Raw genomic sequence first — 12877 nt, 5'->3', positions numbered from 1 at the left:
GAAAAGATCACATTGGTACTTGCCAGGTTTCTAACCCGCGCCCTCACGTATGAGACGCGGACCTTTAACCTCCAGGCCACCACGACATTTGTCATTTATATTACCTTATATTAATGTTTTAAAATTTCGACGTTTGTTATTTATTTCATTAATAAAACAATCAATTAAATCTCATGCTAAATAATTTAGTCTATAGAAAATTACCATAATATTGTTATTGTCAGGTTGTAGGTACTTACAAAACAAAAAGTCTGGTATAATTGTAAAATTAAAAATTTTATTAGATACTTTTAGTACGATAACATAATTTAAAAAATAACGTATAAAATTCTATGCAAACTTTACGTTGTACTTTTAAATTATTTACACATTTTAAGAACTGGTAACAGTTGTTTTTTTTTTTTAATTTTACTTATTTTTACATTTGTATAATTATTAAGTACATTATTGTAATAAAAATACTTAAATTCGTTACATATTAATGACGTACATTGTGGAGTTAAAAAAAATATTTATAATTTAACTTTCAATAAATATGTATAATGATAACTAACATTATCGCGTTTACACGAAGTGATGAAAGTTATCATATCATTCTTTAATCTCCTCTGTATAATTATATATATATAGGGAGAGAAAGAGAGAGAGCGAGAGGGAATAAAAATGATTAGTATCCGAAAAACTTAGTGTTTCTTAAGAGAAATATGTATTTTTATATGAAGATGATTCTTTCAATTCTTAGAGTCGTGGATGAAAGCACTGATCATTGTTATACTCTACATATTATTTGGCTCAACGAAACGCGTTTATAAAAACATTTGCAGTAAAGCTCGTGATTATTTTTGGGCGTTTATTGAGTTATATATATATTATTTTATTCGTCTGTGTGTCTGTAAAAATCCCTTTCTATATATAATAATTATTCATAATTATCTATATTTCAGTAATCTACATATTTATTTCACACAATCTCTGTTTTTGTTCACGTTTGATTAAGTCATATAAATAACATTTTTCTTATTTTATTAAGATTCTGTAACGTATCGTTTTTAAATGATCGCTCGAAACGCTGCATACGTCCATTGATTCATCTCACAGCACCTTCATTCGTTCATACACTCTACTCTTCAATAAAGCACTCCTCCGCTCTTCCCCCACCGCCGTTATACCACCTCTTATAGTTGTTCGCGTCGATGATCTCGAAATCGTAATCTCTGTAATTAAGGAGATCTTCGAGACGATTTTCGGCATTAAAATCTCTTATATCCGACAACACCGGCAGCACTCTTGTTACTCCAGCCTCTTCAGTCAAATTACCGAAATAATTGTCCTGGAAAGAAAATCGAATTATCCAATAACTAATTAGGTAGATATATTTATTTTATACCATTTAGTTGTAGGAAATTTTTGCAGTATTAATTGCTTATTTAATAAATTTCAATATAATTAATAAATAAAAAATTAAAAAATAGTACGCGATTTTTGCATACAATTTTTTTTTATAACTGGTAACACTCACCATCTCCTTGCCGATAGTGTTGACGTAAAGTATCTTATTGGAATTATACTTCAAGGAGTGAACGTGTTTAAGCCAACTTTCTAACATCTCGTCTTGAGACGGAAGTTTAAATTTTCCAGCAATCAACGACGCTATGTACTCAGCCTGTTGAATAATTTAAAAAAATATATATATAATTTTCAATTAAATCATTTTAACATTACACTGTCTATGCGTCAATTAATATATTTAATAATAATAAATATTTAAAGCAATGAAATATTTGCCTTCATATAACTTTAAAACAAATTTTATCTTTCAATTTTCTTTGATAAAATAGTCGATGATTCGTTTTAAGCAATAACCTAGTACTTCGATGTAATGATCACCTGAACGTCCATCGTTCTCGTGATAACTCCATTGACGACACCCAGGAACATCATGCTGGGGTGAGCTATGTTGATAATGTTCCTATACAAAGGCAACACAAACTTTCCAGTGCGCGTCAAACCGCTGGTGTCGTCTAGGAACGGTTGGTCGAACTCGTATCCTAACACAAACGTATTTAAAACTTAACATAAGTTAAAATAATACGAGACATACGGACCACGTATAATAGGATTTAAATTAAATACCAAACGACTCTAGGACGAAGAAATTTTCGTTTCGTTTTACGTTTTAATAAAATATATTAATAATACTTATATATATATATATTTATGAAAGTTGGAACGTAGTTCTGACTTTAACTGAGAATAAATACATATATACGTATCGCAGTAAACGAATCACTCGTTTTAATAAAAAAATATAGGAATTGTTTTAAGCGACATGAATGAGGTGATACTTATTTAATATAACTGTTCCTATAACACACTTAACAAGTCGCCGTGTTTGATTATAGACAAAGTGATACCATCGGCCTCGAACTGTTGCCTAACGTTATCAAAACCACCTGATTAACGTTATTCGATTTACTTAATAGTATTAAAACAACAAACAGTCCCAACTCATTCTCTATATCAGCCTTTCCCAAAGTGGGCGATAACGCCCGCTTGTGACCGCTGCGGGCCTAAGGCGGTGAGAGACCCAGAAAAGAATGGGGGAGTTGTATATGTCTAGGGGTGATTTGTATTTTGTAATATTTTGGGGGTGTGTTTTTTATTTGGCTAAAATAAGTTGTAGAGATTTTTCATAAGGTGCAAAAAATGGACGCGCTAAGAAATAGTTTAACAAAATAAGTTTGGGAACCCCTGCTCTATATGAATTGTATCGCATACCTGTAGCAAGAATAACATGTTCCACCTCCTCGAAGCTGCCGTCTTCGAAGATGACTCCATTCTTCACAAACACTTTAATATCCGGCTTCTTTACGTACTTATCGGAGAATTTCGGTTGATTGTATTTAAGATGGTGACTGTGCACCAGTTTCGCCGTGATGTTGTTCAGTTGAACGGCCAGATCCAGACCAGAGGCCCCGGCCCCCACTAGGAGAACCTTTCGACCTTCGAACGCTTCGGGACCTTTGTAATCATGACTGTGCATGACTGTGCCTATAGTATATAGAATTTTTTTAAACTATCATAAATTTATGTCGTTGTTTTAAGCACATTTAAATATTCCATTAATTATTTTACTAATAATTCATATATAAAACGATACTTTATTTTTAACATTTACATGGAAAAATTATTTTAATGTAAAAAGTTTATGTAAATGACCAAAAAGTTCATTAGTTTAATAAATATCGATAAATAGTTTATGAAGTGTTTGCAAAAAAACAAATGAGATATTTTTCTCATCTTTAATTGCTTATAACTTTTGTATTTTTTTTACGTGATAAACACGTTTTTTTCGAATTTTCTGCGCGTTCTTCTGGAGTATCGCTATTTTTACCACTTTCAACTAGTCGACCAGACCACACGCGGTCAGTGATTGATTTATTTAACTCTTATGGTGTCATTCTTATAGATTGTGTTTGAATTTGTTGTTAATATTATATTTAAATAATATCAAAGACAGTACGGTCTTTAACAGATGACGTGATTGATGACGTCATACACACGGCTCTATAATAATAAAGTGATACGATCTGCCGTAATAAAATCTAATTTATTCTCACATTAGTAATGTAATAAGCGATAATTACTTATAAGTACGTGTAGGCTGTGAGTATCGAGGCATACTATATTTATAACTATTGTATGTTGAATAAAGTATGAGGATTACACCAGTTTATAATAATTGGCTAAAATAATTTTGAATAACCTAATTATTATGGTAATTTTCAATTAATACATATGCTTTTCGTACCTTCAAATGCCTCTAAACCAATGAAATTTGGTACCACAGGCCTGACATACTGTCCGTTGGCGATGATCACAAAGTCACAGTCGACGCCATACTCCTGACGATCCTCGGTGTTAAAATACACCAGATCCCAATGGTATTTAACCCGGGAAACGGAAGTCACTAAGCTACGCAACTGAAATATTAAATGTGAACATCTAATGTGAGAAAAAAAACTTATTAATATATAATATGCGTAGATTGTTTATTTTTAAATAATTATAGTCATATTAGTAATTATATATTCTGTTACTCAAATACTTCGTAAAATATCTTTAAATTTGAATTCATGTAATTCAACTAACTATCTAATTCCATATTTAATTTCCTTATAAAATATTTAAAAAAAAAAACAACAAATGATTTACAATAACATTGAAAATATAATTAGATTATATATATAAGAAATCTTGCAATTGTTTTTTATATAGGTATGTCTTTAGCAAATTTTTCATTATTGTTTTAAAGATCGTTACTTTTAAATTTTTAAATTTATAAATTGCGTAGTCTGAATACGTTGTAGGTACATATTTATTAAAAAAAATTTATACGCACTCAGATTACTTACGGTTTTTTACTGTCACTTTTTAGTTAAACTACAAGGTCGGCCTTCGTAATACGATAAGTATACGAAGCACGTTTTATTTTCCTATGGATTGTACCGTGTTCGTTACTCCTGCTATATAATTCAGGATATTAAATAACAGTGACATCTATTCTAGAGTATAAAAATGAGTATATTGATATTCTAGAGTATAAAAAGGAGTATAAAAATTTTCAATAAGAAAAAACGTATAGCGACAACAACTATATTGTTATTTTTTTATATTAATATTCATATTTTATAAATGAAAAATCTTCTTTGTTTTAAATAATTCCAGCAAACAATGAACTTATCTAAATATAATTATATATGTAGTCCATTATAACGACCAGTTAATTGGTAATTGTGTTGTTTAAAGTTACACAGATAAGTAATTACGGGTTTTAAAACACTTAATGATTAGGTTACACGCATGTTAGGTTCATTTAATAATAAATAATTGTTGCATTAATAATTTAATATATAAATATATTTGATTGTAAAAATAATTCATTTCTAAGAGATCTAACTACTAATTGTACGTATGAAAATTAAGTGTTTACTTTTTTGTATATGCCACGGCTTCATAACTTTGCTTTTATTTATATTTCATGCTAAGGCTCCATTCGCACTGGAATCGTTTAATATTTTGCTAGTATCAACGTTTTTATTTGTCGGACGAATTATAATCTTGAGTACTGTGTGGTGGAAACCACGAAGGATCTGTCGAGTGTAATAAAGGTACGTACTTACTTGAATGTTGTTCTTCAAATCAAATTTCTTTACGAATGATTTGATGTATTTGTAAAAGCAAGTGCCAGTTGGGAATGTGGGGGTCGCGTTCTGAAAAGGATAGCCATTAAATTCCATAGTTTGTCTTGGAGTGTTGGTCCTGAAAAGGGAAAGAACCAAATTGTTTATTAATTATAATAAAGTATTAACCTAAAGGAGAATAAGCAACCCAAAGGTTCTTTATAATTTTTCATACGAATTTTAGATAAGAAAGACATTTGTTTTGTATGAATATAATAAAACAGTTTAAACTGGCTCTATATTGAATTAATTAACAATAGAATTAGTGAAAGTGATAAAAACATGAGATTAAAAAACAAAAAGAGCATTTTAAATTATTTTGTCTAGCTAACAATATTTCCTTTTAGTTAGTCTCTTAATGACAATTTTTCCTCCGTCTTTAACAAAAAGAACATTTTTCGAATAAACCAACTTCAAATAATTCAAAACAAATACGATAAAAAATTTGTATGTTTAAAATAGTAAGTAAAAAAAAAGACCTTAAATATTTATATTGGCTTGTGGTGACAGGGATGCCATCAGCGTCAAGACCAACGTTGGGATCGAAGCGCCAAGTCCCACCAACATCGCGGGAGGCTTCGAACACGGTGAATTTGAGGCCGAATTCCTTTAAATATCTCGCCGCAGCCAGCCCTGAATAGCCAGCCCCAATGACGCAAGAGTGTGATGGTGGCTACAAAAATATTAATTATTATAACATACTTCTTTAACCTTAAAGCGTATTCAACGAGAATCTATGCTTTAAAAAAACAATATATGGAATCTATGATTTCATTGACTAACAAAATAATTTGAGAAAAGTTATGTCATAATGTCACTAACTTAATATACTTAGTTAGAAGTTAAGTCATTTTAAATTTAGCTTGATAAATATGTAATGTAATTTTAGGTATATGACGAATAAGAAATACATATTGTCTGTCTTGTAATACTTCATAATCCAACGTTTTCGCTTAGTAGCTTGTGTTAGAACATCGGCGAAGATTTCACAATAACCTGAACCAGATATAAACAAAGAAGTGACTGCTTTAATTAATATAATTATGCGAGTGTTGGAAGAATGATTTCACTTATGAATTATAATATCTCAAGATAATTAATTCCTCATCACAGAAACGCACTTTGAGCTTTGTTTAGTTTATAAATATATATATATATATTTGCGTTTCATAATACGAGAAGTCTTAATATTCGAATCTTGTAAACACTTAACCCGCTTTTACCTTGCACAACCAGAAACTCACACTGAGTTCAAATGATCTACCTTATAAATATAAACGTCTTCGATGCTGTGATATTATTTTAAATGTATTAACATCATAGTTAACTAGTTTTTGAATGCGACTTTGACTAAATGGACTTTGGTATTAAAGTTAGAGAGAAAGGTATAAACTATAAAATGTGTTAAAGCAATGAAAATTGTGCAGTGACCGTCAGCGAGATTTATCGCCTTTGTTACGTGACTTCATACTACTCAAAATTGTTACTGCGTGATCCCGCTGGAGCTAACAGAAATGTAGGGATAGAATATAGCCCATGTCTTATTCTGATGTCTAAGTTACATTACTATAAAGCTTCATTTAATATTCAGAGAGTAGATTTTCTGTCGAAGAACAACAAACATCCATATATCTTGCACACATACAAACATCCATATATCTTGCACACATACAAACATCCATATATCTTGCACACATACAAACATCCATATATCTTGCACACATACAAACATCCATATATCTTGCACACATACAAACATCCATATATCTTGCACACATACAAAAATCCATATATCTTGCACACATACATTCATAAATCTGCACAAATTTTTGCAATTGTAATATTAATAGGATTTTTATTCCAAATAAATTAATAAATAAAACAATAACTTATAAATAATCAAATTACATTTTTATTCGTAATTCCTTGTGCGATAATTTATACGTTCTAGAGTATTGCAAATATTTGAAGAATTTTTTTACTTAATACATACAGTCTATTACCCGTTCGGTATGCTGGTTACATTCTCACATACATACGTGTTCAATCTTTTGGTTATTTAATTCGTATTATTTGTAATAATACTTTTTACTATACAATTATGTTGTTTTTTAAATAATGTTAGGCTTAAATTCAATTAAAATCTAAATAAAAATAACTCTACAAAGAAATAAAAAACGACACTCATGTCCAATTAAAATTCCATTTCACACTAAAATGCAAACGTGTGAAATGTAAAATAATAGAAAATATAAAATGTTAAAATAGCGTAAGTGTAAAATATTTATTTAATTCGTCATGCAATGATACTTAGGTATAATATAAAGAAAATGTTTTGTAAGTCAATATATAATTCGTGAGGCCCAAAACTCGTTAAGATAAAAGCTTTGGTATGCACTGTCTTTTTGCTCGGATCATAATGCGTTATTCTGATTAAGGACAAACCAGCTCTCGAAGACTTCACTTGTAATATAGCATATTATGTACTGGAATAATTATTTGTTTCTCAGTCATCGCAATGCTTGAGAAAACTAACAACTACATAGTTTTATCGTCAGCAACTTTATTGACTTACCTCGAAACACAGTTAATGCAGCATAGTTTGTACAACGAAAATGATTTAATGCGTTCTCAGTCCATATAACGAATTGGTTTCGAGTGAGAGAAAAATTCTAACATTGATTGCGTTAACCAGGGTTCACTAACCCATAATGACTTGGTTAGGTCATACTTAAATTTGAATAAATCTTATCGTTTTCGACCATTATTTCACTGTACTATAAAAGGTGTTATGGTTATCAAATATAAAAAAAACGAATTTATGTGAACCAAATTCGATTTTAATTTTTATCATGATGGATTTTATGTTCGCCATGTATAATGAATCGATATCAGACCGCCCACTTGTCTTCATATAAGATGAAATGACTAACATCGTCTCTGTATATGGAATGACTTTCTGAATAACAAATGAATGTCAATAACTTTTACATAAGCATCGTTTCTTTTTTAACATCATTTATTAATAAAATTAAACACATTAAATCTATTTTTAGGCACTGGGACTAGAGAAACCAATTTTAAATCTATGCAACATTCAACGAACTTATATCATTTTTCTCTTTTATAAAACATACAAAAAGTATAAGTTTATAATCATAGGATTTACATGTTGGTATCTCATATTAATTTCGTGAAAGGTCTCGTATTTCTTCAAATTTAATCCTAAACATTTTTATAGACTAGTCAATAGTCATTGCTTAACACGTAATAGCCTTCTGCAATCTGACGTCAATTATCCTTATAATATGAGTACCTAATTCTTGGGTAAAGCCAATGTTCAGTTTATTTTAATAAGTAACCATATTTTTTACAAAAAATATAATTATGTTGGATTAAGGAGAAACCCTTTTGTCAAATGTTTCTTTTTATAAAACTACTAATGTAAATGGGTATGGAAAAAAAAGTAATTTGCCACTCTTCGTTTTATTATTTCATCCGTTATTTAAGGTGATATATTAAGACGTGTGTTAATGGATATTTATTAAATTTAAATACCTCTTAGCTTCTCATGCAGCCTGACAAATAATATTTGAGCACAATTTCTGATGTAATGAATACAAAGACCGTGCAATTTCGACTTTTTTAACCATACCTACTATTGATAAAACATTACCTTAAATATTTGTCGTAAGCAAATAAGTCTCTAAGAGTATTTTAAAATATTAGCTTAACATAGATTTCAACAGATTGTTTTGCATTGCAACGAGGAACTTATAAAGTCTGGTAAGACAAATATAATTATTTTGTTAGACACATATTTTTTTTTATTTCCAAGGGCACATACATGTTAACTTACTAGCTATACAAAAAAATATTATATTGTATTCAAATTATTAAAGATGAAACCTCCTTTCTCTTTATTCCAACCTAATCATAGTAATTATCTTTGAGAAATTTTAAAAAGGATAGATCTCAAACTTGTATATATATTATTTCAGGAATAAGACTATATTTTAACAAACAATTTCAAAAACTATTCACGATTCTGTTAAATGTTTTGAGCAGCTAAATAATCCATATTTTTTAATGTTAAATTAACTTGCTTACATAGCAACATTATATATATAAAAAAAAACATTTTTTTGTATTTCAAAAGGAAACGTTACATAAAAATTAATCGTGCAATGTAAATATTTTTTTAATTATTTCCGTCATTTCGAAAAGGAATTCAGGAACAGAAACTTTTAATTCTTTTGATACAAACCACAATAAATTGTGACAATGTTTGTATACTTCTCTTTTTTTAATTTGATATTTAATATTATATAACATGTCAATGTATTGTAATTTATTTCATAATTTTTTTTATAAAGCAATAAAAGTATAAATGAATTTGCTTTGCTTTTACAGCATAAAAGTAAATTGATTTAAAACCGTATAATAAATACATAATAATATGCGTTGATTTTATACTAAACTGCCGCTTAAAGTGCATTTGCATCGACTGCATCTAAAACTGAATTTGCGTCAAGGATTGCAAGCTGTTATACCATGAAAAAATACAAAAAAAAAAACCCACTATTCATTCTTCATTACCATGTCAGAAGCCGACGAAGCGTATACCCTTTTGCCGTGACACCATTTCCCATTGCATATTTATGATGAGGGTCGCTCACATACAGTAAATAACCAGCTATTATTTTAAAATTTACTAATTCACCGTGTCTTCGTCTATGTTTTTTTATATTAGAGTTAAATCAAACGATTTGTCTGTAATTAATTATTATATTTGTATATTTTTTTAAAGCGAGTATGCATCTTTAGAATTTTTATTGAAAACTGTTTAATTTCGGAATTAATTTGTAACGAATTCATACTTATATATACGTTTTAAAATTTATTTTTTATTGCTGTTATCAATATATTCCTAGTATCTTCTTGAGGTAAGTACTTATATCAATTACTTTGGGAAATTGTATATAAAAACAGGTATTATACACCGAATTACAAACGTTTGGTGTAAATAGGTCTGTAATAATAAATCCGTATTAGCTTTTAGTTTTATCTTTATCAAATTAGCTTTATCAAATATTATTGATATACTAATGGATACACATTGGTTAAATGAAGCTAAAAATACATAGAAATAAATAAAAAATACTAATAAGAAAGTCGTGTACGTTAAATCATTTCTAACTCAAGGACGGCTCTACCGATTTAGATGAAAATTGTTAGGAAGGTAGCTTAGAACCGGGAAATGGACATCCGATACTTTTATCCCGTCCAACCAGAAAATAAAAAGAAAATAAAATCCAAAATCCGCTTATTTACTAGCTCTTAAGCGGAACAGAGTTAGCGCGGATCAGCTATACATTTCTAATTCTGAAATTGACGCAGACAAAATCGAGTGCGAAAACTAATTATATAATAAAAATTTAATTTAAACCATCCTGTGAGGCTTTACTTATGGACAAAAATATTACGTAACAAGACTGGAAGATGTCCGAAAAGTTAATAACATTTCAAGTTTAAGGTCAAGCAAAAACTTGTTACTCGATATAAATAAATATAACTATCTAAGTTTCCCGGCCCAACTTTCCTTACTATCAGTATTGCAAGGAGAGAAAAATATATTGGCTTTCTAACAAATAAAAAAAATATATTTAAAAATATTTTACTTATAATGAACATGACATTTAACATTTCAATACATGCAATTAATATATTATTATTTATATCATTTAATTATTGTTATACATATTAATGGCTTTGTGATTTTTTTTACTATATTACGTTGTAAGTCATTCAAGGTAAAGATAATTACAAAAAATAATGACAGAGCAAACAAAATGTTATTTATTTAATAAAAAAATGTATATAAGGAAAATTCTGTACAGTTAAGACGTAAATAAAACTTTATATATCTATTAATTTAGTAACCTATACAATAATTTTTGTATCAGAATAATTATTTGGCATAATTTTATATATTTTTTCCTAAAAAAACAAACATTATGACATACCTATTTGTTTAAAATTATCTATGATTATACACCGATATAAATCATAATAATAATTATTTATTTTTTTTATCAAATAAATTTACTCTTAGTATAAGTTGAAATACACCAAATAGTTTACAGTTTCAAAGGTTTTGATTGATAAATCATCTCGTCGTTCACTCGGAAATCGTACTAATATTGTACAATAGCATGCTTACCTAACCGCTAGACTGCACCGGTACTAAATTCGAAGCGTATCCCATTTCCCATTCAATATTTTCATATTTTCATAAAATAATGTGCGAATATTTGTGAATAAAAACTATTAACGCTCCGTATTATGAGACGATGCAAACTTGTGTCTAGCATATAACAATATAACTTATAATTTTTTAACCACTACCATTGATTGTAACAATCGATAAACTTTTTTCTTTTTCCTCGTTTAATTGTCATTGTCAATAAATATAGTATATTATTTAATATTCTAGATTTTTAAAGAGAACATCTAGTGATAAAACAATTTATGTTAACATGGAGAGACATTGTGCGACCGGTTGCGAAATACTTCCCGCTTCGCCTTGAAAGCTCTCCGTAGGACGTTTATGTAACGTGATGAATTATAAATATTTTCTTAAGGTTTACATAATATTCAATAAACTTCAAACACAATCAATGATATATATTTATATATTTAAATATTTTAATCGATATCTATTACATATATTTCCTGCAAACGTTTAGCTATAAAAAACAATAGACATATAAAACGATTATTTAATAAAATACTTAAGTATAATCAATTCTTACATCATCAATAATAATTATCAGAAAATCATTACGCCTGAACGATCGTTTATGAGCTATTATATTGAACAAGAAAAACATTTCAATCCGAATAGCTAAAGTCAAAACTACTCGTAACTAATTCCAATCAACAATGGTTAAATTTAATTTGTAATAAAAAAAAAACGTATGTTATCTTTTTATTATTCACACTGGCAAACGTCGCCTAGGTTTCCATTGTACAAAACGTGATATATTCACATCAATTTAAATTATATATCAATTTAATATATAAAATTAATAATAAAAAAAAACTCATAAAGACTAATAGCAATAACGTCTTAAACTAAACAAAAAAAAAGATAATACACATATATTAAAAAAATAATGTTTATGTTGTAAAACGTTACTTAATATTTAAATTTATAAAAAAAAAATTCTTACCAAGGATAATCCGTTTGTATAAATAATTTTAAGAACCGTCAACAACACACAAGTCCTTATGTTTATTGGAGTCATGTTTTTAAATACATCAAAGTCTTTAATATTTTATTTTCTAAAAGACGCGTGCGGCGAACGTTCGAAACTCAAATGATCGTTCTGGCTGGTGGGGCTTAAGATGGGACCTTGGAAGTATACGCTAACCCACAATCTATCACTGTTTAGCAAAAAACATACATATTTTTTGATAAATCCTTTAGTATTTTAAATGTTTAACGGATATCATAAAACAAATAATTGTTAAAAAGCGTGAGAAAATATTTTTAGTTAAATTTACGAAAAACTAAATATTCTCGTAAAAGTCAAACTTGAATTAGGAAACGATGTTCATATTTTATAGTG

At 28.5% G+C, this 12877-nt stretch overlaps 1 protein-coding gene across 1 annotated transcript; it reads right to left on the bottom strand.

Annotated features, from left to right (window-relative positions):
• Positions 1 to 257: 257 nt before the first annotated feature.
• LOC116773298 (senecionine N-oxygenase-like) lies at positions 258 to 12637 on the bottom strand. Its single transcript, XM_032665725.2, has 8 exons — positions 12479 to 12637; positions 5723 to 5916; positions 5184 to 5322; positions 3812 to 3983; positions 2779 to 3051; positions 1888 to 2048; positions 1520 to 1663; positions 258 to 1330 (listed from the first exon to the last, which is right to left on the bottom strand). The coding sequence occupies exons 1-8, from the start codon at positions 12551 to 12553 to the stop codon at positions 1121 to 1123; spliced, it is 1368 nt and encodes a 455-aa protein (XP_032521616.2). The 5' UTR covers positions 12554 to 12637; the 3' UTR covers positions 258 to 1120.
• Between the last annotated feature and the right edge of the window lie 240 nt (positions 12638 to 12877).

The sequence above is a fragment of the Danaus plexippus genome (assembly GCF_018135715.1).
Source record: "Danaus plexippus chromosome 18 unlocalized genomic scaffold, MEX_DaPlex mxdp_20, whole genome shotgun sequence".
In the NCBI taxonomy this organism is placed as follows: domain Eukaryota; kingdom Metazoa; phylum Arthropoda; class Insecta; order Lepidoptera; family Nymphalidae; genus Danaus; species Danaus plexippus.
Note: the sequence above shows the minus strand (reverse complement) of the source record. Positions and strands in the feature narration are given on the sequence as shown.

Excerpts from the sequence above, each read along its gene's own strand:
- LOC116773298 (XM_032665725.2), bottom strand. The coding sequence starts at position 12,553 with ATGACTCCAATAAACATAAGGACTTGTGTGTTGTTGACGGTTCTTAAA. Across the intron at positions 5,917-12,478 it reads ATACAAACGGATTATCCTTG|CCACCATCACACTCTTGCGT; the intron begins GTAAGAATTTTT and ends ATATTTTTGTAG. Across the intron at positions 2,049-2,778 it reads ACATGTTATTCTTGCTACAG|GATACGAGTTCGACCAACCG; the intron begins GTATGCGATACA and ends CGTTTGTGTTAG.